The sequence below is a fragment of the Lampetra fluviatilis genome, chromosome 1 (assembly GCF_964198595.1).
Source record: "Lampetra fluviatilis chromosome 1, kcLamFluv1.1, whole genome shotgun sequence".
NCBI classification, from domain to species: Eukaryota; Metazoa; Chordata; class Hyperoartia; order Petromyzontiformes; family Petromyzontidae; genus Lampetra; species Lampetra fluviatilis.
In genome coordinates this window covers 27,494,413-27,522,210 of record NC_136275.1, presented here as the reverse complement: position 1 = coordinate 27,522,210, position 27,798 = coordinate 27,494,413, and the positions used below count along the sequence as shown (strand labels likewise).

The 27,798-nt window shown below is 46.7% G+C and overlaps 1 protein-coding gene across 1 annotated transcript in view; it reads left to right on the top strand.

Moving 5' to 3' along the window:
• LOC144940078 (uncharacterized) overlaps window positions 1-26,252 on the top strand; it is a 57,694-nt gene extending 31,442 nt beyond the window's left edge. Inside the window, exons 2-3 of the mRNA XM_078866756.1 lie at window positions 20,086-20,279; window positions 26,121-26,252. Of these exons, the coding sequence (XP_078722882.1) occupies window positions 20,086-20,279; window positions 26,121-26,252 (326 nt within the window). The remainder of the gene's footprint in view (window positions 1-20,085; window positions 20,280-26,120) is intronic.
• The last annotated feature ends 1,546 nt before the right edge of the window (window positions 26,253-27,798 follow it).

The following is a 27,798-nucleotide window of genomic DNA, read 5'->3' as shown; positions in this document are numbered from 1 at the left end:
ACTGCGTGTTTCATTTCATGCGTGGCAAGTCAAGTTACAATGAAGTTGTCTTTTTAAATCGCCGAATGATTTACGTGAATACGTATGACCGTCCTATTTAATGCATGTATTTGTAGATAATTAATGCATAATTGTACGTGCTATAAAGAAGGGCCATTTCCCGAAACAGTGCTTGTTTTATATATATAGAGATTTTTTTTCCCATTTCTAAGACCACGGTGCTATTGACACTGGATGTGTAGAGTTTGTTGTCGTTATCTGAACGTATATTGTATTATACGACGCGACGTTTGGAGGTGCGTCTTATAATCCGGTATACGGACGAATATGCGCGCGCGTGATTCCCGCTCATGGGCCACCCCTAGGCCGACTCAGCCTCAAAATGAGTAGGCGGTTGCGGTGTGTAAATGTCTGCGAGTAACACTTTGCCCCAACAGTCTGTTACGAACTTGATTTGGAGCTTTCGTGACTGCAGGAATTACTCTTTGGTTCTTTCGGTAAAGTCAAGTAGAAAGAGAAAATAGATTAAATAATAGCACACGACGTTTCGATTGCAACACAAGCAATCATCAGGTGTCTGCTTTGCTTGTGTGTCTGTCTGTGTGTCTCCGTGTCTGTGTTTTGTCTCTCTCTCTCAAATTTAGCAATCTTTGGAAGAACGTAATCAACCAGGTAGGGTGTTGACAGTTATATTATCCGACTCTCTGTGTTGTATTGCATTATATTTCTAAGTTTACTAAGTTTTGTTTTCTCTTTCATTTGTACCTGCTGATGATTGCTTGTTTTGCAATCGAAACGTCGTATGCTATTATTTAATTTATTTTTTCTGTCTACGTGACTTTACCGAAAGAACCAAAGAGTAGTCTGTTAGGGGCTATGCGGAGGATAAAAGTGAGAGAGAAAAAAGTGTTACCGAGTATGGTATAACTTTATTACTTTATTGACACCCGGGGACACGTTTGAAGTGCGTCCTACTGTCCGAAGCGCCTTATAATCCTGATATTACGGCAATAATTATCCGTACTTTTCAAACGGTGTGATTATTAACAAACATGGAAACATTGACAGTTTGAGTCGATTCGTCGAATCCGCTGAGCATTAAATGACTTCATCCATCACCTCCTATAATGTTGGCCGGTCTTCGTATCAGGACATATGTGCATGTAAAACACACACGTGTGGACACTGTGAACGCATATTTCCGAACGGCGTTTGCTCACGATACGTATTCACATCGTGCAAAAGGAACAGCGGGGAATATGTCTGGGCGTGCAGAAGACACTCGCATTTCGCACCGATGGTTTAGTCATCAGTTGGTGGTTGCACTCAATCCTCGCGAAAGCACTGCCATGATACACAGTACAGCACCTCATTAGAGGTTACGTGCAGTGTACGTATCATGGTATTATGTTCATGAAACGCGCGCGCTCTTACAGACTGCAATGGATCCGTGTGCATCCACAATCTCGTCCAAACGGATGAACGCGTCATTGTGTGTGTTCGCGAACGGAACTTACCTCAAAAAAGTCTTATTCTGGGTTCTTATTTTTTTAAATACGTAAGTGCTTTCAATCGCGGTGCTAAATAACTTCAATAAACAAAGTGAAAATTGACATCAGATTGGGATCACTTTATGATACTGAGATCATGTTATTTAATGCATTTTTTTAAATAAATACAATATGGTTCTTTCGGTAAAGTCACGTGACTTTACCGAAATAACCAAGAAGATGAATCCCTGCAGTCGCGAAAGCTTTAAATCGAAATCCAAAAAGTCTGTTCAGGCTACACGGGGGGGTGGGTGGGGAGTCGTTGTCTTTGTGTCTGTGGTGGGAAGCCGGGGGTGGGTGGTGTAGCGGTGAGCGGACCGAGTTCGATAACCCGCTCATGGCCAACACCGGTGACGATTATCTAAACCGGTCCTGGGCCTCCCCTAGGTCGACTCGGCCTCAAACGAGTAACCCGGTGCGATGCGTAAACATCGCCGCTTGGGAGACAAAGGCGGCCAAGGCGTGGTGCTGACCACCCACCCTCTCGTGTGGTGCCGTGCCGACCTTCACAAGTGCTCGCTCACAGCACTTGCCCCTACCGTCTGTTGAGGCTATACGGGGTATGGTCGTCTTTGGTGAGTGAACACCAGTCCCGGGGGAGACAAAGGCGGCCGTGTGTGGTGTTGGGAACACACCACCCACCAATTGTAAGAACACTCCCCCCCCCAACAGTCTATATCGGCTATGCAGGGGGGGGGGGGTCTGTCCCTGCTGTGTGTGTATATATTATATGTATATGTAGCGTGGGGAGCGGTAGTGTAGCGGTTAGCGTGTTGCGCTACAAACCATTAGACCCGGGTTCAATTCCCGCTCATGGCCCACACCAGTGATGATTATCTGAACCGGTCCTGGGCCTCCCCTAGGTCGACTCAGGTATTGTGGTGCGCTGTGCAAACATCGCCACTGGGGAGACAAAGGCGGTCGGTCGTGATGCTGGCCTCCCACCCCCTCGTGTGCCGTGCCGGCCTTCATAGGTGCACGCTAACAGCACTTGCCCCTACAGTCTGTTAAGGCTATACGGGGGTCTTTGTCTTTGTTTTGTATATATATAGTTATATATAGTTATGAAATACGAATCGATGCAGCCGATCTTTGCTGACGGTTGTAGATTTAACCCACTGCACACACAAATCATAACAGAAAATTAGCACACTTGTAATCAAAGTTATTGACTACATCAAAGTAATAAACAAGGCACACGACGAATATGGGCATGTAAACGAATAGAAAATTAAGAGTCTCCCATTTGCAATGAAAATACTTACACCGTACACAATACATTGAAGCGGTATTGTATTGTAATGCAAACAATGCAATAATGATAAAGCTATGCTTTTAAATGAATCAATTACAATTGCGTACAGAGGGTGGTTAGATAACTTGAAGCAAACCCTCGTCGTGCCGAGAGGCGCCTCATCTAGCGGTGGATAATTAGCAAAGAATTCGACACCAACAACAGCCGCCATTCGCCACTCAGTGACGGTGGCTTCGCGACGGCGCTTGTGCCAGGCTAGGTGCACGTTGAGGCCACGTGAAGTGTCGAAGGCTCGCTGGCAGGAGGTCACGGGACAAGCTCCAGCTGTTATTGGTTAACCGACTTGAGATGACTGGCAGATGCAACGGCTGTGCTCCCCACTGTGCAAACTTTTTAGTGTTTTATCCGCCCGGCGCTACGCTCGTTGTTGTGAGCGTCGCTCCTTTGCCCCTCGTTGTTGTTGGAGGGCGACTGCCTCCAACTGACCAGGACCGTTCTTCACGAACCTCCTCATCCACCACAAGCTTCTGAATCAGCCCGCTCCCGTAATCATCTCGGATAAAAAAATATCAAACTTTATTTATTTGCCAGTTATAGCCCGCAGAGCCATATATCTCGTTTTCAGAAGCGACCTCGTCACAAATGATAGCTTAACGAAGTGTACGTATATGTGTTGAACTTATTTCGTACCGTGCGTAGCCAACCGTGTTTAGCGGAGGTTCGGGGGAAGGACTGCAAACTAAACACAAAAGGCAGTGGGGATTTATCGCAAACAACGAATCTAAAATAATATTTTCAAAAACATCGCCTATTAAAAAAAAATCGCCTTTTCATATTTTATTTAACACACCTGCCGAGTTAAAGAGCCGAAAACCTCCCATCAGGCCAGCAAACAACAGCACGGTGGACGATATCCTGCACTGTGACCCACTATGAATGAGTACTGCTTTCTTTACACGTTTCTTACGTTAACAAAAAGGATTCCCTCGGTGAGATATGAGACGTTGGTAGAGCACCAGCGGTTGAAAAGTTCCAATATTGTAATTTAATATGTAGCGTAATCTTCCTTAAGGGTTAAGAATGGTGTCCAACAAATATATCAGGACCAGTTGCTTGTTTGTGTTGAGTTTGTTGTCCTTCCCCTGCACCACCGATTACAGTCTACGTATGCACGTTGAAATTCTTTCGCACCGTACGTAACCAACCGTGCTAGTCGGAGGTGCGAGGGAGAAGGACATGAAACCAAACACAACAAGAGGCAGTCCTAACGAAATTAGTTTTCAATCTAGGTGATTTATAAGTGGACGTTTACCTAAAGTCGTCATGAGCAACCTCTACATGAAATCTAATTCGGCACAAACGTCAAGATCTGTATTTGCTCTCGTCGTTAGATAAGAAAGAAGGAAAGATTTTTTTTTATTTTTAATATACACCTTACGCGGTTACTCATTTGCGTGGAGTCGCTCAATGTACATCGGTAGCGCGCTGGTGCGAGAGCGCGGTGTGTTGTGTGTGTGTTGTGTGTGTTGTGTGTGTGTGTGTTGTGTGTGTTGTGTGTGTTGTGTGTGTTTGTTGTGTGTGTGTTGTGCTGTGTGTGTTGTGTGTGTGTGTTGTGTGTGTGTTGTGTGCGTGTTGTGTGTGTGTGGTGTGTGTGTTGTGTGTGTGTTGTGTGCGTGTTGTGTGTGTGTGGTGTGTGTGTGTGTGTTGTGTGCGTGTTGTGTGTGTGTGGAGTGTGTGTTGTGTGTGTGTGTGTTGTTGTGTGTGTGTTGTGTGTGTGTTGTTGTGTGTGTGTGGTGTGTGTGTTGTGTGTGTGTGTGGTGTGTGTGTTGTGTGTGTGTTGCATACGCAGCAGGAAACCGGCCGACACAAATATCCCCGTGTGTACGTGCGCGCCCGATCTGTAACGCTTCTTTAAACAAACCACACTATTCAAACGTTGAAACTATTTTTTGTTGTTGTTGCTATCTTCATGGCACGACTCCCCCAAAGGAAGAGTCTTGATACGCAGGGGTGTATTTTACCCCTGCCTAAACACTTGTGGCTGTCTCTTGATTTAAAACATCATAATAATAATAACAAGCGCATGCCTCTGTGTGGCAAAGGCGAGCAACCACGTTGCTTTGAAAGTCTCTCGCCGCTGCTGTCACCAACACAACAACTGCAATGTGCCGTATTGTCATTTAAAGGTGAACAACAAAACGCTTCGGCAAAGTTGTCTTTATCTCATTCAAAACGGATAATTCTGTAGACGCGAAGTTACAAATGATCCTTATGGCGGTACCCCGGGGTACCAAATAATACAAAACGGGCGAGGCAATTACATATTTTATTCCTGGGACACTTTTTTTTCCAGGGGTGTACTTAACCCCTGCGACTGGGGTACCAATCAATCCGAAATCAGTGCCACTCCGCGATGTCGAAACGCAGCGAGGACGATTGCGCCGAAACCCTGAACGCTCGCACGTGGCACCGTGGTGGTGCATCGTAGTGTACAGCTCGTCGAGATGAGTCGATTGCCGCATCGCCGACCATCCGCAGACTAAAAATGACTGCATCAGGGATATTATGCGAGAGCCGGGGCACCGCCATAAGGTTAATATGTATATCACTTTTGTTATAAGAATACAATCAACGCGTTCGTCATCAACACGGTGGCCTTAAAAGGAAAAAAAAAACATATAACAGGGCGACGTTTCAGAGAATGAGTCTACTTTACAGCGCGGAACGTCACCTGTTATTTTTTTAAGGCCCCACAATGTTATTGAGGAATTATGGACCACGCTATTTGTGGATTGAAGAGAGTCGGCGCTTTGTAAATGTAATTCATTAAAACTTAAATTCAGCTATTTTTTTATTTTACCAGGTAAGGCCTAGTGAGCTGTCTAGCATAGTTGGTGTTAAAGAAGCGACCTGGCTGTCACAAATGCCAGCTGAACGAAGTGGCTTGTCATCGTGCGTACATTTATAGCAGACAGATCATGTCTGTTACACTTCCCGCAGAACTGCACGAGGTTGGAATTGTATCCAGTTACCATCGTTATCCTCACCACCATCGTCATCAACATCAAACCTTTTCCCACGTTCTATTAACAATGCATGCTCAATTCGTGATCACATATTACCTCTGATACATTACGCCTTTGGCAGTGTCGTTTGCTGACTTAAACATAAATTAAATAAAAAAACGGACGTGGTGGCCATTATCAACCTCGCTAGTCATCCAGCGTTTTCTAGACAAAGGGTTGTTGGGTCACGTAGAGATTGGTGAAACTAATCTTAATTTTGGAGCTTTCGTGACTGCAGGAATTATTCTTTGGTTTTTTCGGTAAAGTCACGTATAAAGATAAAATAATTAATTAAATAATAGCATACGACGTTTCGATTGCAACACAAGCAATCATCATCAGGTAGAAATGAAATAGCGACATAGAATCTAACCAGAAAACTATGCTTATATGTCTGTCTATAGTTTTCTGGTTAGATTTTATGTCGATATTTCATTATACCTGATGATGATTGCTTGTGTTGCAATCGAAACGTCGTATGCTATTATTTAATTTATTATTTTATCTTTATACGTGACTTTACCGAAAAAACCAAAGAATAATTGGTGAAACTTCTAAGCCATCTGGGTGTTTGCGAGGTGGCTCGACAATGGCAGCACAGCAAGCAGGCCCATTGACCTCATCACTGCACAACCTCTGAGTAATGATCTCCTCCGGAGCATCGTGAGTTTTCTCCGGGGCCTCTGTGTTTCCTCCCACACACCAAGACGAAGACTCCTTATTATTTGTTTCTTTCGGTTAAGTCACGTCTAAAGATAAAATAATAAATTAAATTAAATAATAGAATACGACGTTTCGATTGCAACACAAGCAATCATCATCAGGTATAATGAAATAGCGACATAAAATCTAACCAGAAAACTATAGACAGACATTAGCAGACAGATATCACCAAGATACATAGCGAGAGCAACACCGGTAACAGAGAGGGGTGATCGTCTCTTTTATGTCGCTATTTCATTATACCTGATGATGATTGCTTGTGTTGCAATCGAAACGTCGTATTCTATTATTTAATTTAATTTATTATTTTATCTTTAGACGTGACTTAACCGAAAGAAACAAATAATAATTCCTGCAGTCACGAAAGTTCTAAAATTAAGAACGAAGACTCCTGTCAAGGAGCTATAAACCATCACGCGAACTCGGTCATCCTCGCAGCAGCAGCAGCAGTGGCTTTTTGGCTGACCATCGAACAAATATGGTTACCGCATCGCGTGGCGCTTTCAGTTGCGCTTCCGCGGCCGTCTGGAACGCTCTTCCTTCTGATATGAGGAAGCCACTTAAGCGATGCACTTTTAAATCTAAATTTAAAATGTATTTCTTTTCGAACTGCTTTTTGTGTTTAGTTTATTGTCCTTCCTCCACAATTCCGATACGTACGGTGCAAAATAAGTCCAACAAACTTACACAATACTCTTATTTGATTATCAACTGACCAAACATCCTAAAAGCCAGACCCTCCTGATATTAAGTATTGAGACTCACCGAAGTTTTTCTTGAAACATAAAACACACGACTGGCCGCTGACGTTTGCTAACGTTACGCAACTGCCATATAACATTTTCCCCGCAGCGGCAGTGCTGCCAAAATGAATTCTCGGAAATTACTCAGCTGATTAAAAATCCTAATTAAACGAGGCACGGATGGGGGTGCTGCGTATAAACGATACACAAAGAAGTGGCCTATGACGAACGGCGGTCGCATTTCCACGTTGGATTTGTCAGCGTTTGTTGAATGGCTGTAATTGTATTCATTTTGCGCGCTTCGTGAAAAAAGTATTTGTTTTGGTAACATCCTTGAGTGTGTGTGTGTGCGCACGCGTGTGTGCGCACACACACACACATACGCTAGCCACGACGAGAGGGCTTCAGGGGAGAGTTCTCTACGTGATCCACCAACCCCCTGTCTTGTCGCAAACACTGGATCATTAGCGTGGTTAATAATTACTCGTTGGTTCTTTCGGTAAAGTCACGTAGAAAGAAAATAAATTCAATAATAGAATACGACGTTTCGATTGCAACACAAGCAATCGTCATCAGGTAGAGAACAAACCTAGCAAACTTAGAAATACAATGCAATACAACACAGAGAGTCGGCTAAGACAACAGTCAACACCCTACCTGGTTGATTACGTTCTTCCAAAGATTGCTAAATTTGAGAGAGAGACAAAACGCAGGCACGGAGACACACAGACAGACACACAAGCAGAGAGAGACAACACAGAGACACACAGAGAGAGACACACAACATAGACACACGTGACTTTACCGAAAGAACCAAAGAGTAATTCCTGTAGTCACGAAAGCTTCAAATCAAGTTTGTGGTTAATAATGTCTACTACTTTATCCTCATACATATATATAACCGCCAAGCGACCAGAAACAACGAGCACTCTTCTCAATATTGTGTAATAGATAAAGAGTGTAACGCGTGTTCTTGAATTTAGCAATGTCATTATTATAATTATTTTGTTTATAATAATATCATTCTAATAAGGGATCTGGGAGAAGAGATGCCGATGATGATGGGAGAGGGAGTTATACAGCGGAGGGGCGCGAGCAGTGCATTTTCAACAGTGAATTATAAACAATGCATGAATACAATGCATGATGAACAATGCATTACAAACAATGCATTACAAGCAATGTGAATAATCTCTGAATGAACGAACTCAACCGGGTCACAATTACACGTGCAATTCACAAGACGTGATACAAACATGATAATGATAATTAAACAAATATATGGCTCAACGAGTTAAACAATTTAGCAGGTAAAAATCGACAATACATTTGTATATATATATACAACTTCACTACGCTGGTTAGTTAGTTCGTGAGTTGGGGGGATTCAGGGTGGATCGGAGCGGGGAAGAGCGGAGCAGGACCGGTTGCCACTGATGTTAACAGTGGCCGGGAATCGAACTCTGCTCACTGGGACATTTATTTCACCAGGCAAGGCCCACTGAGCTATACAGATCTGTTTTCAGAAGCTACCTGGCCACAAATGATCGCATATCACGTGGACATTCATAGCAGCCAAATACTCTAAACGCGTGTTGTTGGTTCAAAATGTGGAGGGAAAAACCGGAGGACCCGGGGAGAAATCCACGCGGCCACGGGGAGAGAGAGAGACACGCAAACTCCACATACAACAACAGGCATCAGGGTCTGGATCGAACCCACGGCCTCCTGCATACCAGGCGAGGGAGGTAACATCTCGGCACCGTGATGCCCTTAAACGGGGCTCGCGTATGGAACAAAATCAATCAAGGATGTCGTGATGCACACCGCGCCGTATCCGTGTGGCGAGATCAGTACTGATCCTTCGTGAATTTAAGACGTAACATTTCCCGAGGATTCCCGATCTTATTTTGACCCCCGCTGCAGCTAGCCAACTCCTTGCCCAGCCTCCTTCTCAGATCTGATGTTAATTTGGATGTTGATTGCAGTTGTCGGCATTCAGCCGTCAGAAGATTGACAAAAATTACCCGCGTTCGGACCTCGGTGAGAAATCAAGGTCGTGGCAGCAAATGAATCGTAACTAAATTAAATAGATATCACGATTAGTGTTATATGCATTGCGGACTCGTTCGCGCAAATTGCATCTCTCACGAATCGCAAGAGTGTCGGGACCACAGACCAAAGCTGGAAGGCTGCCAAGCGGCGAGCCAGCGGGCACCAACTGCTCTGCAGTTCTCTGCATATGAAGATGTTTTCAGACAATTAAGTCAAACGAAACGTACCGGGAGAAAACCCCATGCGCGCCAGTGAGGGGTTGACGCAGCAGACACGGCAGTCGCAAAGACATTCCGGGAAAGCAACGGGTTCGTCCTCCCCCCGCACTTCCGATTGATCACGGTTTGGCTACGTACGGTGCTAAAGAAGCGCAACATGGCACGCACATGCGAGCACGCGCCACTCAGGTAACAGCGATAAGGTGACACGCATCATCATCATTATCATCGTCCACGCGTGCGAGGGGGTGGAGCGCCCATCGCAAGGACTCGAACGCGCCAACTCGCATCGAGTTCGCTTCAATCAAGGAGGAAATTTAAAAACTAGTGGAGAGGGGGGTTGGTGGGGGGCAGGGAACGGAGAGATTCTGTCCGCCCTCCTCCTTGCCGCGCTGCTCCTGTACATTTGATCATTGTTCGCCGTGCCCATGGCGAGGCATGCTAATAATTACAAGCACCCTCGCTCCGACGACATTGCGATGATTATTGTACAAGTCCAGTGGCGAACACCTATGAACACACCCCGTAGCCGCGCATTTGCCGTATTCACTGGGCGAAATGTGCTTTGGAGAAGGGTCATTGCTCGAAACGTCGTCTGCTATATATACTGTATTATTGTGTTAAGGCCACGGTGTTATTGGCGAATGTGTTGAGTGCTGGTGTTCTTGGTGGCGTAGCGGTCAGCGGCTGACCACTGCGTTACGAACCCGGCGACCCGAGTTCGATTCCCGCTCACGGCCAACATCGGTGCCGATTTTCCGACCCGGTCCTGGGCCTCCCCTAGATCGACTCGGCCTGAAACGAGCACCGGCTGCGGTGTGTAAACATCGCCACTCGGGAGACAAAGACGGTCGGGCGTGGTTGTTGGCTACCCACCCCCTCGTGTGCCGTAAGCCGGCCTTCACCGGTGCTCACTTTAACAGCACTTGCCCCAACAGTCTGCTGAGGCCACACGGGAGATCTTTGTCTTTGTTGTTGTATGCACGCGTGTCCAACTTGCCTCGCTAGCGACGCCTGTTGACAGATTTGTGAATCGCGGTGGCGGCATCGCAGACGCCGCGATCATCAAACAACTTTGACCGTGCTGAGTCGATGACCCCAATTGCCTTTTAACGTATAATTATTATTAAATGTATAATCGTCATCATCATTATTATTCATCTGTTGACAGTTTAATTAGTGTATGCTCTCGAGATATTATTGGGCTGAAACTTGAAATGGAAAGTACGCGCTCGCTATTCAATTCACGTTCTCCGTTTTAGATTTAGTGCTGCTTGTATCCGCTGTTTCTTTTTTTATTTCTATTTCTGGTTTTCTTTGAATGCATTTTGCAGAGCTTGATGTTCGTCAGGTTTTGCATCTGGAATTATTTTTGGGTCATTTTACGTACATTTCCGTTTTGACGTCCCAATTTCATTCGCAGTTTTCCGTTGTGAGTGATTAGTGATGCCCACGGTGAGAGAGAATATTAGTGAGGCCCCGTGAATAGATAAGAGTTGAATGAGCCCTGTGATTAGATAGATTAGTGCGCCCTTTGATTCGAGAGGAGTTTCGTGAGCCCCGCGAATAGAAAATATATCAGTGAGCCCCGCGAATAGAGAAGCGGAGTGGTGAGCCTCGTGGAGGAGGTAGAGATCAAGGCTCATAAACATTTCGTTTGGATCACCTTGTTCATGTTGGTGGATGAAAACCCACGAACGCCGCTTGAATTATCGGGTAAAAGTTTGCTTTAAGTTTTTTTCTCTCGTATCATCATCATCATTATTTTCATTAACACAGCGCATTACAGGCCGAGGTGGGAGGGGGGTTGGTGGGTCACTTTGATATTTTAGCACGTGCCTAAGACACGAAGTTAATAATTATAATTGTTGTTTACTGATTAACATTAGGGATGCGAAGTAAAAATTTACCGGTGACGCTTCCAGTAGTTTTAGTAGCTATATATACACACACACACAGAGAGGCAAAGATCCCCGCTATAGCCTGAACAGACTGTAGGGGCAAGTGCTGTTAGCGAGTGACACCGATGAAGGCCATAACGACGAGTTGGGTGACCAGCACCACGCCCGACCGCCTTCGTCTTCCTAGTGGCGATGTTTACACACCGCACTAGGTACTCAGACCTTGAGGCTGAGGCGACATAGGGGGAAGCATGGGACCGTTTCAAATAATCGTCACCGTGAGCAGGAATCGAACTCGGGTCGCCAGGTTCGTAGCGCAGTACGCTAACCGCTCCCCACCGCTCCCCACCGCTCCCCACCGCTCCCCACCGCTCCCCACCGCTCCCCACCGCTCCCCACCGCTCCCCACCGCTCCCCACCGCTCCCCACCGCTCCCCACCGCTCCCCACCCACATACATACACACACGCACACACGGTCGACAGACTATAATAACGATATCAACTCGAACACGTGGGTTCATTGTTGCCGTATCGACACCTTGCGAGCGCAACTTCATCGCCACGCGTCCTCGCGGCCATTCGGCCGTAGCTCTCACGGCAATAGGTGCGTGGTGTCCAGTAACGATCCTGGGCACACTAACATCATCACCGTTATCCATAATAAAATAGTATTTTATTTGGGGGGGGGGGGGGGGTTAGATCGCGTAAACACAACGTGCCATGTCAGAGTATACCCACAACATTTACAATTCGAGTACATAACCATTGTAGTGCATCGTTCGTACCCCCCCCCTGACACATTCAAAATTAATGTGTGCAAACACGTGACTTCTTCATTAACACTCCGATTAATACATAAACATATACGTGTGTATATATATATTTAAGAACCCGGCGACCCGAGTTCGATTCCCTCTCACGGCCAAAACCAGTAACGATGATCCGAATCGGCACTGTGCCTCTCCTAGGTCTACTCAGCCTCAAATAAGTACCTGGTGCGGTGTGCAAACATCTTTACTGGGGAGATAAAGGCGGCCGGGCGTGGTGTTGGTTACCCACGCCCTCGTGTGCCGTGCCCGTCTTCATCGCTGCTACTCGCCAACAGCACTTGCCCCAACAGTCTGCTCAGGCTGTACGGGGAATCTTTGTCTTTGTATATATAAACTTCATGAAGTTACCAAACTTTTCATGGACGCTGAACAAAATGTCGCTCGGCCACAGAAATAAGTTTAACCGCCACGAAATAATTATATATTTACGTAGGTATGTTGAACTTTTTTCGCACCGTACGTAGCCAAGTGTGCTTATCGGAGACGCGAAGCCGACCGTGATAAGCAGCGCACAGCAGCATACCAACTCGTTGTTCCATCTGAGAGCACCTTAACGTAAGCGTTCGGGGACGATTCGCGACGGCTGGTGACCACGGTTGGCTACGTACGGTGCGAAAGAAGTTCAACATACGCGCAAAAACATACTAATTTAATTTAATTATCAACCGACCAAACTTGGAAAAAAAAAGTCTTGAGACACACCGAAGTGTGTCTCGACTCACGAACGAACGACTGACCGCTGATATGTTTGTCCCAAAGTTACGCACAACCTCCACGCGACGTTTTCCCTGCTGCCGTCAAACAAAACGAAACGAAACGATCGCAAATTGTCTCCGCGCGTTGGCCAAGAAGCTCGGCGCACGAGCGGCACGCGTGCATCTCGGGGCGCTCGATCGCACCGTGGAGGCGGTTCTGTCGAGGCCAGTGGATCGTTGGGAAGTAATTCGGCAGTTTTTGTGTGGAAATGCGTGAAGTTAACCAACTCGATTCGACGTGGGGGGGGGGGGTTAGGGCGCCACCAAAAGTATGCAAAACGCGCGAGGCACGGCGCGAAACAAACTTTAAGCGCGCGACTTTCCATCCAGGGCGACTGGACCGCAGCTCAGACGAAGTCTTTCTAACCTCACGTCACGATTGGAGTTTGGGGGGGGGCGGGGGGGGGGGGCTCTGGGCAACCTTTATTAATTGATTTTCAGTAGTTTACAATTAAGGTTTAAAATAAATGTATTATTGGCACCCGCGATTCCTCATCATGCGAGGGACAAAGCGAACCTCTGCCCCCCCCTCCGCACCGAAATATAGAAGTTAAACTCTGCCTATGATTAACATTAAACCCCAAAGATAACACATTTAAGAATCACAGTTAAGAGACAAACAACATTATATATATACTAGTACAAATATTCAATACTAAAAACTGGTGCATTTATGACAAAACTTCACGGCCAATTTAGTTTTTGTTGGTACCCTCGTAACCAACAAAATAACCCCCAACACGTGTGACTGCGTTGGTGGTGGTCCACTGGACACAATAATAATAATAATCATCATCATCATCGTAATATCGACAACAACAGAAGTATCAACGCGTTCGTCAATAACACTGCACGGAAATGAATGAAAACAAACATCAGACATAAGGCGACGTTTCGGGCAATAGACCTACTTCGTCGCAGAGAGACGACGTGCCATTGGCGGAGAGTCGAGACCTTCTCTCCGCTACGATTAAGGACGATTGACAGAAAAGTTCCCCCACTTTATATATAATTATATACAGGACATAAATATTTAAATGTTTCACCCTGGGAAATCCCTTGATACGGAGCATGCACACACGCATAGCAAACACGTGATGACCACTTTTAAAAACATTGTTTAACCTACATCGCATATAGTACTTCACATGCATCTATACAATGAACATCGCAGGAAATATAACACATCAACACACACATATATATAAAATAAAAATTGCCTCGAGTTTCCTGTCTGGCTGCTGGCTGGGCTCCTTCTCCACCACGACGTTAATTATATTGTTAGTGGCTGCTGCGAGCCGTTGCCAACGAAACTAGCTGGGTAACTGGCGACACGGGATTTTCCGTGTAACAAATAAAGGCTGAGTTGCGTGTAAAACGGCGGAAGAAGAATGAGTTCGGAAGATGGTTTGAAATAAAACAATCAGAATAATCAAGAGGTGACACCCGAAGATGTGGAAATAACCTATATGGAAGTGACATTATTTTATTTAAATAACTTTTAAATTATGTGCTCCTATTAATGCAATTGTTTAGCGAGACCTGTGCGTTCTCTACTCGTCTATACAGGGCAAGGCTGTAATTATAATATATATTGGGGGGGATGTGTCCCCTGAATAGACGAGTAGAGAACCCACAGGTCTCGCTAAACAATTGCATTAATAGGAGCACACATCCCCCCCCCAATATTCAAATATACTCAAAATGTCCCAACCCCCCCCAAAAAAAATATTGCTATATAATTTCTTTTTTATATGCTATATGAATAAAAATAACAATTTGCTCAACATTGGCTACAATATCTCGACTTGTCTTCATTTAAATCAATGCATAGATTTCTGTTTATATGATTATCGTTATGGTTGTACTTTATTAATCCCTAATCTCTGCCATTACATATAATGAAACAAGAAACGATGAAGATGTAAAAACAGAAATGTAATACAATACACTATTAGACATTATTGTAATACATACATAAAAAGTCTATCCCATGTGTTAGTGATTTTTTAAATATTTTAGGCATGAAATTAGTTTTCAAATTTAGATTTTGTTCTGGGTTGGGACCTCCAGACCCGCTGGAAGATTTGGTCCCCCTCAATGTTGACTCCATGGCTACGGCCTTGATACAGGGTGGCCCTAAACTAAGAAGACGTACGCGGTTATTGCATTTATTTGAACAAATCACATAGGGTTGCTTCATTTATGTTAACAAATGTTATAAAACTGACTTCCATGAGCATCCGTGCTTGATGCATGAATTATCTTTTGAAATTAATTCAGGACTTGTTTTAAATGTGTACATAAATATTATAGCCGCCTTCTTTTGCATAAATTAAGCCACGATTTAAACACGCTAGTCGTTGCTCAATGTTCTTGGCAATTTTTTTCAAAATACCAACTGAAAAGGAAAAATAAAAATAAACGTCGATGTTAACAACGAAAAGAGCATTTTAATTTTCAATGTTACCTTCCAAACACGAATCACTGTCGGAACTCAGACTTCCTCTTAAGTGCCCGTGCAAGTTGCTCGCTCTGCTCTGCAGAGTCATGAGCGTGTGTTTTGTTACCAGTGTGTGTGCTTTGTCTGTGATGCGTTCGACCAGCCTTGCTGCTGTTGTTGTAGTATCCGCCGTGCTGCTCGTAACCGCGACGTTGATGCACGACATTGCCATTAGGAACTTGAGCTTGCAGCACCTGTTTATGGATTGGTTCGTCCGTGGGGTTTTGTTAGAACGGGGGGAGGGGAGGGGGCAACAAAGCACCCCCCACCCCGGCCCAAAAAAAAGATCATTAATTCCCAATAGATAATTTTTTTACCTGTTCGAAGACAAACTAAAACCTAAAAGTATGGCAAGCACGCACGCGTGTCGTTTGTATGACATCGCAAGCAATAGAACTTCACGGTCCGAATCAGACTGGATGCCCGGGTTATCACTCTCATTAACTACCCAGCACTGTAGTAACATTGCCTGCCACTGTCCTGCACTGTATTGATATTGCCCTGCAACTGTCCTACACTGTAGTAACATTGCCTGCAACTGTCCTGCACTGTAGTAACATTGCCTGCTACTGTCCTGCACTGTAGTAACATTGCCTGCTACTGTCCTCCACTGTAGTAACATTGCCGTGCTACTGCCCTACACTGTCAGTGACACTGACCTGCTACTGTCCTGTACTGTAGTGACATTGCCTGCTACTGTCCTGCACTGTAGTAACATTGTCTGCCACTGTCCTGCACTGTATTGACAGTGCCTGCTACTGTCCTGCACTGTAGTGACATTGCCTGCTACTGTCCTGCACTGTAGTGACATTACCTGCTACTGTCCTGCACTGTAGCAACATTGCCTGCTACTGTCCTGCACTGTAGTGACATTGCCTGCTACTGTCCTGCACTGTAGTAACATTGACTGCTACTGTCCTGCACTGTAGTAACATTGCCTGCTACTGTCCTGCACTGTAGTAACATTGACTGCTACTGTCCTGCACTGTAGTAACATTGCCTGCTACTGTCCTGCACTGTAGTGACATTGCCTGCTACTGTCCTGCACTGTAGTGACATTACCTGCTACTGTCCTGCACTGTAGCAACATTGCCTGCTACTGTCCTGCACTGTAGTGACATTGCCTGCTACTGTCCTGCACTGTAGTTACATTGCCTGCTACTGTCCTGCACTGTAGTAACATTGCCTGCTACTGTCCTGCACTGTAGTAACATTGCCTGCTACTGTCCTCCATTGTAGTAACATTGCCCTGCTACTGCCCTACACTGTCAGTGACACTGACCTGCTACTGTCCTGTACTGTAGTGACATTGCCTGCTACTGTCCTGCACTGTAGTAACATTGCCCTGCCACTATCCTGCACTGTAGTAACATCGTCTGCTACTGTCCTGCACTGTAGTAGCATTGCCTGCTACTGTCCTGCACTGTAGTAACATTGCCTGCTACTGTCCTGCACTGTAGTAACATTGCCTGCTACTGTCCTGCACTGTAGTGACATTGCCTGCTACTGTCCTGCACTGTAGTGACATTGCCCTGCCACTGTCCTGCACTGTAGTGACATTGCCTGCTACTGTCCTGCACTGTAGCAACATTGCCTGCTACTTTCCTCCACTGTAGTAACATTGCCCTGCTACTGCCCTACACTGTCAGTGACACTGACCTGCTACTGTCCTGTACTGTAGTGACATTGCCTGCTACTGTCCTGCACTGTAGTAACATTGCCTGCCACTGTCCTGCACTCTATTGACAGTGCCTGCTACTGTCCTGCACTGTAGTAGCATTGCCTGCTACTGTCCTGCACTGTAGTGACATTGCCTGCTACTGTCCTGCACTGTAGTGACATTGCCTGCAACTGTCCTGCACTGTAGTAACATTACCTGCTACTGTCCTGCACTGTAGTGACATTGCCTGCTACTGTTCTGCACTGTAGTAACATTGCCTGCTACCGTCCTGCACTGTAGTAACATTACCTGCTACTGTCATGCACGGTAGTGACATTGCCTGCTACTGTCCTGCACTGTAGTGACATTACCTGCAACTGTCCTGCACTGTAGTGACATTTCCTGCTACTGTCCTGAACTGTAGTGACATTACCTGCCACTGTCCTGCACTGTAGTAACATTGCCTGCTACTGGCCTGCACTGTAGTAACATTGCCTGCTACTGCCCTGCACTGTAGTAACATTGCCTGCTACTGTCCTGCACTGTAGTAACATTGCTTGCTACTGTCCTGCACTGTAGTGACATTACCTGCTACTGTCCTGCACTGTAGCGACATTGCCTGCTACTCTCCTGCACTGTAGTGACATTGCCTGCTACTGTCCTGAACTGTTGTGACATTACCTGTTACTGTCCTGCACTGTAGTAACATTTCCTGCTACTGCCCTGCACTGTAGTAACATGGCCTGCTACTGCCCTGCACTGTAGTAACATTGCCTGCTACTGTCCTGCACTGTAGTAACATTGCCCTGCTACTGTCCTGCACTGTAGTGACATTGCCTGCTACTGTTCTGCACTGTAGTAACATTGCCCTGCTACTGCCCTACACTGTTAGTGACACTGCCCTGCTACTGCCCTACACTGTAGTAACATTGCCCTGCTACTGCCCTACACTGTAGTAACATTGCCTACCACTGTCTTGCACTGTAGTGACATTGCCTGCTACTGTCCTGCACTGTAGTGACATTGCCCGGCTACTGTCCTGCACTGTAGTAACATTGCCTGCTACTGTCCTGCACTGTAGTAACATTGCCCTGCTACTGCCCTACACTGTAGTGACATTGCCTGCTACTGTCCTGCACTGTAGTAACATTGCCTGCTACTATCCTGCACTGTAGTAACATTGCCCTGGTACTGTCCTACACTGTAGTAACATTGCCCTGGTACTGTCCTACACTGTAGTAACATTGCCTGCTACTGTCCTGCACTGTTAGTGACATTGCCTGCCACTGTCCTGCACTGTACTAACATTGCCCTGCTACTGCCCTACACTGTTAGTGACATTGCCTGACACTGTCCTGCACTGTAGTAACATTGCCCTGCTACTGCCCTGCACTGTAGTAACATTGCCCTGCTACTGCCCTACACTGTAGTGATACTGCCTGCTACTGTCCTGCACTGTAGTAACATTGCCCTGGTACTGCCCTACACTGTTAGTGACATTGCCCTGCTACTGCCCTACACTGTAGTAACATTGCCTGCTACTGTCCTGCACTGTAGTAACATTGCCTTCTACTGTCCTCCACTGTAGTAACATTGCCCTGCTACTGCCCTACACTGTTAGTGATACTGCCTGCTACTGTCCTGCACTGTAGTAACATTGCCCTGGTACTGCTCTACACTGTAGTGACATTGCCTGCCACTTTCCTGCACTGTAGTAACATTTCCCTGCTACTGCCCTACACTGTTAGTGACACTGCCTGCTACTGCCCTGCACTGTAGTAACATTGCCCTGGTACTGCCCTACACTGTAGTAACATTGCTCTGGTACTGCCCTACACTGTAGTAACATTGCCTGCTACTGTCCTTCACTGTAGTAGCATTGCCTGCTACTGCCCTGCACTGTAGTAACATTGCCCTGGTACTGCCCTACACTGTAGTAACATTGCCTGCTACTGTCCTTCACTGTAGTAACATTGCCCTGCTACTGTCCTGCACTGTAGTAACATTGCCCTGCTACTGCCCTACACTCTTAGTGATACTGCCTGCTACTGTCCTGCACTGTAGTAACATTGCCCTGGTACTGCCCTACACTGTTAGTGACATTGCCCTGCTACTGCCCTGCACTGTAGTAACATTGCCTGCTACTGTCCTGCACTGTAGTAACATTGCCTTCTACTGTCCTCCACTGTAGTAACATTGCCCTGCTACTGCCCTACACTGTTAGTGATACTGCCTGCTACTGTCCTGCACTGTAGTAACATTGCCCTGGTACTGCTCTACACTGTAGTGACATTGCCTGCCACTGTCCTGCACTGTAGTAACATTGCCCTGCTACTGCCCTACACTGTTAGTGACACTGCCTGCTACTGCCCTGCACTGTAGTAACATTGCCCTGGTACTGCCCTACACCGTAGTAACATTGCTCTGGTACTGCCCTACACTGTAGTAACATTGCCCTGGTACTGCCCTACACTGTAGTAACATTGCCTGCTACTGTCCTTCACTGTAGTAGCATTGCCTGCTACTGCCCTGCACTGTAGTAACATTGCCCTGGTACTGCCCTACACTGTAGTAACATTGCCTGCTACTGTCCTTCACTGTAGTAACATTGCCCTGCTACTGTCCTGCACTGTAGTAACATTGCCCTGCTACTGCCCTACACTGTTAGTGATACTGCCTGCTACTGTCCTGCACTGTAGTAACATTGCCCTGGTACTGCCCTACACTGTTAGTGATACTGCCTGCTACTGTCCTGCACTGTAGTAACATTGCCCTGGTACTGCCCTACACTGTTAGTGACACTGCATCGTCGTTTGTGTTCCCCAGCACTGGGCGGCATCGGGGGCCACTGGTCGCAGGTGGCGCAGGGCACTTCGTGCGCGTCGCGGCCGCGCAAGAAGCGCGTCCCCTACAGCAAGCAGCAGATCTCCGAGCTGGAGAGAGCCTTCGACGAGAACCGATTCCTCACCCCGGAGCTGCGCCTCAGCATCTCGCACCGGCTCAGCCTCACCGAGCGACAGGTGAGTGGGGCAACAGACGCAACACACACGCACGTGCACGCACGCACCCGTCAATTTATGTTGTTCGTGTGATTAAAAAGTAATATATTTGTAAGCACGCTCAGTCCTCGCTTTGCGCGCTGGTGTTCACGCGACGCGTTTTTCGCTGTAACCGCGGTCCTTCCATATGGGGACACTTTTCGCCCAACGTGGAACGCGCCCCCCGTTATAACGCAGAAAGCACACCGTTACAATGCCGACCGCACACTGTTATGGAAGGCAAACCTTCCATTATAACGTGGGCGGTCGATGACGAGCTACTTTCTAGCGCTGCGTGGTTGAGCGTTGCGGTGACAGAGTAACACGGACTGATATTTTACCACGCGTGTGTGTGGTGGTACATCGTATCTCGGCAAACCTTAACGTTACCACATTATTCACGATGGGGAAATTGTTTTCGCTCAACGGGTTTTTCGCTGAGCGCGGCACTTTTCAGGAAGGCATCTGCAAGCGCGTTCAACGAGGACTGACTATATATATAACGTGTTGCACGCAGGGCCCAAGGTGCAGATAGAGTGGGTGAGATGCGAGGATGATGTGGATGTGCAGGGTGAAGGAGTAATGTACAGATGCGTGTGAGGAAGGTCCGATACGTGCAAAAGAAGATGAATGTGCAAGTAAAGTACTGATCAGGTACATGCACGGGTAGAAGTAAAGTGAAGGTACACGCGCAGGTACGGTGCAGGTAAGGTGTAGGTACAGGTTAGGCTTAGATTCAGGTAGAGTGTAGCCACAGGTGAGTTGCATGTAGATACCGGTAATGTTTAGGGAAGCCGTAGGTGCAGGTAATATTCGGATACGGTGGATATACGGGTAAGGTTTAGGCACAGGTACAGTCGAGACACAGGTAAGGTTTAGGTACAGGTGAAGTGTAGGTACAGGTGAGGTGTAGGTACAGGCAAGGCACGTGTTTACGAGCGAGGACGGTGGGAAGGCGTGAAGCGCTGCGTTGTGAGAATGCGCATCCCTTTAGCGAGCGGAATGTTTCGTATTTACTGACAAAGGCAAGTTGGGGGGGGGGGGTAGCTGTGTAGTCGCTGAGTCTCTCTCCCTCTCAAGGGGGACCTGGGCTACAGACAAGAAATACACCACATGGTAAAAAAAAAAGACCCGGCCGTGGTGGCCATCATAAACCGCGCCTGCAACAAAGCGCTCTCGTGTCAAAGGTCATTGGCGCCTCGTGTGGAGATTTTGTGAAACTCCCACAAACCCCAGCGCCCCTCGCCTCCCCCCAACAATGAGATGGCGGCACAGCACGCGGGTTCGTGAACCCATCTGTGCGGATCTTGAAGCGAGCCCTAAGTGGGTGTAAGGTTTTTACCGGGCAGGCTGGTTTCCTCACTGTACGTAAACACACACCAACCCCGACCGCAATTACTACTGCTACTACGAGTAAATACACGTTTTATTTTATTTTAACAGCTGAGGCCCACTGAGCTATGTAGGTAGCTCTTTTTCATAAACAACGTGGCCACAAATGATAGCTCAAGCAAGTGGCTTATCGTGTGGAAATTTATAGCAGCCAAATACTCGAAACACGTGTTGATTCTAAATGTGGAGGGCAAAAACCGGACGACCCGGAGACAAGTCCACGCGACCACAGGGGGAAGAGAGAGAGAGAGAGACACGCAATCTCCAAATATACAGCAGGAGTCAGGGTGGTAAATCGAACCCACGACCTCCTGCGTACCAGGCGAGGTAGTTAACATCTCCTAGCCACCGCGGAGCAATCGACCCAAGGCAGTTGCACCAGAGGCAGGTCTGACTGTGTTCGCACGCGTGGCAGTATCTGCGTGTTTGTTATTTTGTGTGTTGGGGAGTAGTAGCGTAGTCGGTAGCGCACTGCGCTACACGAGTTCGATTCCTGCTCAACAGCCAACGCCAGTGACGATTATCTGAACCGGTCCTGGGCCTCCCCTAGGTCGACTCAGCTACAAACGAGTACCTGGTGCGGTGCGTAAACATCGCCACTGGGGAGAAAAAGGCGGTCGGGCGTGGTGCTGGCCACCCACCCCTTCGTGCGCCGTGCCGGCCTTTATAAGGTGCTCGCTAACAGCACTTGCCCCAACGAGTCTGCATCGGCTTTATGGAAGGGGGTATTTGTCTCTGTATATGTCAAGGCCGCAGCCATGGAGTCAACATTGGGGGGGACCAAATCTTCCAGGGTGTCTAGGGGTCCCAACCCAGAAAAATATCTAAATTTGAAAACTCATTTCCAGCCTAAAATATAAAAACATTCACTAACACGGGATAGACTTTTTATTTTATTTTTTACAATAATGTCTAATAGTGTATTGTATTACATTGCTCTGTTTTTACTTTTTACCATTTATTGTTTCATTGTATGTAATGGCAGAGATTAGGGATTGATCAAGTACTACCATAACCACAATCATATAAACAGAAATCTATGCATTGATGTATATGAAGAAAAGTCCAGATATTGTATAGCATAGCAATTTTTATAGCAATATATTGGGGGGGACATTTTGAGCATATTTGGATATTTGGGGGGCATGTGTCCCCCCCCCAAAATATATTATAATTACGCCCTTGGTATATGTAGTGTAACAATACTGCAGTGGCATTGCACGATAACATATGACGTGTGTAATGTTTGCAGAATAGGATATTTAGAATGTCCTTACGTGTGTGTGTGTTCGCGCTGTGCACGTTATGTCCGTATATCTCGACTGGATATCACTTGCCGATAAAATGTACGCATGAGTTAGGTGACTCGCGAATGGGTGTAATCAGTGTAGATACGGTAACGTTTAAAGGGGCTGTATATCGGGTGATTAAATTGTGGCGTTTGAGTTGCAGCACTATTAAATATTATTATTAACACTGCTATGATTCAATGCCTATATATACTTATACGTTCATTATTTGGGTGATGGTGCAAAAGCACAAGTCCAAAAAGACTTAGCACGTTCGTCAATAACACTGTGACCTTAAAAATAGAAATAGGCGACGTTTCGGGGAATGACCCTTTACCATATCACTCACATTACGGCTAAAAGTACTTACAAAATAACTTGTTTTTATTTACGCTCGTTTACATAGGTTGTGTACGTATCGTGTACAATAGCCTTATGAACGTTACACTGCGTGTACACGACAAAGACTTACGTGGGCTATATATATACAATAAAATAATACAGCTGTTGATAGAAGAATCGCACAATTGCGAACAACTGAATCGCACAGAACGCTGAGGAGGCCGAATAATTATAACGATGTTTATACATCCTTTTGGCATATGTATTGCTATGTTTGGTTCTTTATATATAAGTAAAAAATATAAAGAGTGCTCTGTATGTTTGTGGCGTGCGTGTTGTCTATATCACCGCATTGTGACGCAATGCCACGTGATGCCGGTACAGTTGCCACGTGTTCACTCTCAGCGTGCGACGCTTTGACGACGATGCAAATAATTTCGACCTTCGGCCACGCCACACGAGAGATACCTATTATGTTTATGAAGAGGACCTTCGTTATACATTAAATATGCATATATAAGAATGGTATGTACTTTAAAATGTCGTTCGCATGTACATATGTGAATGTTCGGCTGCAGTAGGCCTACAGTGTTGTGCTCGCGTGAGTGATTTTATGTGCGTGTGAATGTGTGTTGTAGTGACGATTATCTGAACTGGTTCTGGGCCTCCCCTAGGTCGATTCAGCCTCAAATGAGTACGTGGTACGGTCAGTGCCGGATTCAGCTAGTGCGGGGCCTGTAGCATATGTTATGAAGGGGCCCTAAATAAAAAAAACACAAATAATAAAACACAAATTTTTTTTATCCATAACAGGTTTTTTGTGGTTAGATCGCGTAAATATATAAATGCGTCCTTAAAACCCGCCACCACTCAAACTTTTTTACTTGCACAGTAAAGTAATTGCATTTTTTCATTTGCTATACAGCCAGATAATACGACAAATCGCTAACCTTAAACACCCAGTCGTTCATACAAGTCAAAGGCGGTCTAGTACTCTTGTAATAGAGCAAGTGCAGAATCACTGAACCAGAATTGATAGCTTTAATTCATTTAGCGAGGGCCCCTTGAAAGTGCGAGGCCCGTAACATGTGTAGCTACTTGTGCTACGAGGACAATCCGGCACTGAGTACGGTGTGGAGACATCGCGACTCGGCCGACAAAGGCGGTCGGGCGTGATGTTGGCCCCCCCCCTCCCCCGTGTGCCGTGCCGGCCTTCATAGGTGCTACTCGCTGACAGCACTCGCCCCAACAGGCTGTTACGGCTATACGGGGGACCTTTGTATTTGTCTTTTAAATGTGTGTCGTGGGGAACTGTCGTGTAGCAGTTAGCGCTACGCTTCGCTACGAACCCGGCGCCCGAGTTCGGTTCCCGCTCACGGCCAACATCCAGTGACGATTATCTGATCCGGTCCTGGGCCTCCCCTAAGTCGACTCAGCCTCAAATGAGTACCTGGTGCGGTGTGCAAACATTGCCACTAGGGAGACAAAGGCGGTCGGGCGTGGCCAACTCGTGCGCCGTGCCTGCCGTCACAGGTGCTCCTTCACAGCACTTGCCCCAAGAGTCTGTTGAAGACTATACGGGGGATCTTTGTCTTTGTTGAACATGTGCAATAATACATACTGAACATATTTGGCTTTACGGGAAGGGTTCTGTCATTGTCAATATATAATTGCTGTACATTGAAATTAGGCGTAATATATATGTACCCTAAACTCAACGTACTTACCTGCAAAAAAATACAAAGATCCCCCGTAAAGCCCTAACAGACTATTGGGGCAAGTGCTGTTAGCGAACCTCTATGAAGGCCGCCACGGCACACGAGGATGTGGGTGGCCAGCACCACGCCTGCTCCCCTACGTATCCCCAGTGGCGATGTTTACACACCGCACCAGACACTCATTTGAGGCTCAGTCGACCTAGCGGAGTCCCAGGACGGGTTCAGATAATCGTCACCGGTGTTGGCCGTGAGCGGGAATCGAACTCGGGTCGCCGGGTTCGTAGCGCGGCGCGCTCACAGCTTCACTAACCCCAATGAACACTTACACACTCACTATAGGCCTACACGCACAGACATACACATACGTGCCCGCTATGACATACCGGGGCACAGAGTCGTAATGCACTGTGGTAGCCTACGAGAGCTATGTGTACTCAGCAGCCCACTATTCACCACATTTAAAATGTTACCATGGCAATTCCTTTCAAGTGCTGTTACTAATTGATGTTACACCCACGTCGCACACACGCATATATACGCACACGCGAAACGCACAAGTCACGCACGTGTATTGCATTGCAAACGCGCACTCGTTTACTGAATCTCTCGGTGAGTTTTGACTCACGACAACCCCCCCCCCCAGCCGGCAAACGCCACCCGACTCACTCCACCAGTGAATCCTTTAAATTTGACAACTGAGCGACTCTGAGAGATCACCACCCCATCACCGCCCGGGCAAAACATGAAAAGCTCCATACTCTTTGGTTCTTTCGGTTATGTCACGTAGGTATAAAACAAGATAAATCACGACGTTTCGGGCGCAACACCAGCAGCGTCCGTCATCATTCCCACCTGATGACGGACGCTTGTGTTGCGCCCGAAACGTCGTGATTTATTTAATGTTTCTACCTACGTGACTTTACCGACAGAACCAAAGAGTATGGATCCCTGCAGTCACGAAAGCTTCAAATCAAGATGAAAACCTCTCTCGAGCTTCTAACACCACGTGTGCCCTCGGGACGCGTTGCCATGTCTTGCCCATGCCCCGCTGCCCCCCTTCCCTTCCCTCCCTTGCCGCGCAGGTCAAGATTTGGTTCCAAAATCAGAGGCAGAAGGAGAAGAAGCTCATGCGAAGGCAACAGAGTGGAGCCGCGGCCAACGCCACCAACATCAACGGGAGCGGTGGCACGACCGGCTCGGCCACTCTGCCGTGAGACTCTCGCCTCGGCCTCTCCTCGCCCGGCTCCCCACGTCTCTCCCCCCCACCCCCAACTCACTCTGTCTCAGTTATCTTTACAAATACACCGCCCCCAACGCCTCTACTCCACACCGATCCCGCAACTGTGGCGAAATGCGCTTACCCTGTAGCGCCCAATGAATGGCATCGTCACCACCACCACCACTACGACCATCATCCTCATCGTCGTCGTCGTCGTCGTGATTGATCATCGCCGTGGAACCGACCTCGGGACCGTCCCGAGGGCCAGCCGGTCGCTACGATGCATCTGTGGGCCCGGGACAGCCGGGACGCCGCTTGTGCGAGACGCACGGAGGAGGAGGAGGAAGAGACGCGGTTGTGTGTGTGTGGTACGTGTGTTATTTGACTGTGCCCCAAGCTGCAGATGTGCCTGTGTGTGTGTCTAATATATGAGGTTGACTCAGCCTCAAATGACGACCTGGTGCGGTGTGTAAAATAAAACAAAAAACATCGCCACTGGGGAGACAAAGGCGACCGGGCGTGGTATCTGGTAACTCACTGACACCCCTCCCCCTTCTCCCCACTCGTGTGCCGTGCCGGCCTTCAAAGGTGCTCGCTAACAGCACTTGCCCCTAACAGTCTGTTAAGGCTATACGGGGGATCTTTGTCTTCGTGTGTCTATGCAATGCGAGAAATATTCACTGAAGGCAAAACGAAACTTTAACTCGGGGTTGTTCTGACTTCAAGATGCTGAAGATGTTGCAAGTTCCGCGGAAGAACTTTACACTATTATAAGGACACTTTTATATACAGTATATATATGTGTGTGTACTCTGCATTGCTCTGCTCTGAAAGTACAGTTGATACCGGATTGTGTGTAGTGAGTAACTGCGTATTGTGAGTACTCGCTGTGGTAGCGAACATACTGACAGTGTGCCGTAATTTTTAATTTTTGTTTTCAAAGAATCACAACGCACTAATTTAATGATGGTAAATACTATATATTGTCTCGCCTGCCCGTCCGAATGTTAAGGGACAGCGTGTGACACTCAGAGCAGAATTAATTGGCAATGCAAACAAGCCTTACTGCAACAACAACAACAAACCATGCGTGATGTTCAATTTTCATTGGGATAAATTATCCACGATCATTTGTGAGTCTATTGTTATTTAAAGTTGATTTCTTTTTTTGCTATCGTTATTAATATTTTATCCGTGTTCCACTTGCCACGTGTAGGCGAGCGTCTGTCTGTGTGACGTGTAAATACACTCCAAATTAGGGCCGCATATACTAACAATCTATACCGACGTGTCCTGCCGTAGTAACTCTCTGATCTTGTAAAACCTGTCATGTGCAGCGTATTAATTAGGGTGTCACTCATTAACATGCAAATGGCGGGAAACATAGTTAAGTTAAAACAAATACAATTACACTCTCTGAATGTGATACTTTTGATATAGAAGTCAACAGCTGAGGGTATTATTCAAATCTGTTCATATTTACGGGTTACTCGTGATGACTTGGCCACGACTTCTCTGCGTCTATGCCTCTACTATACCTC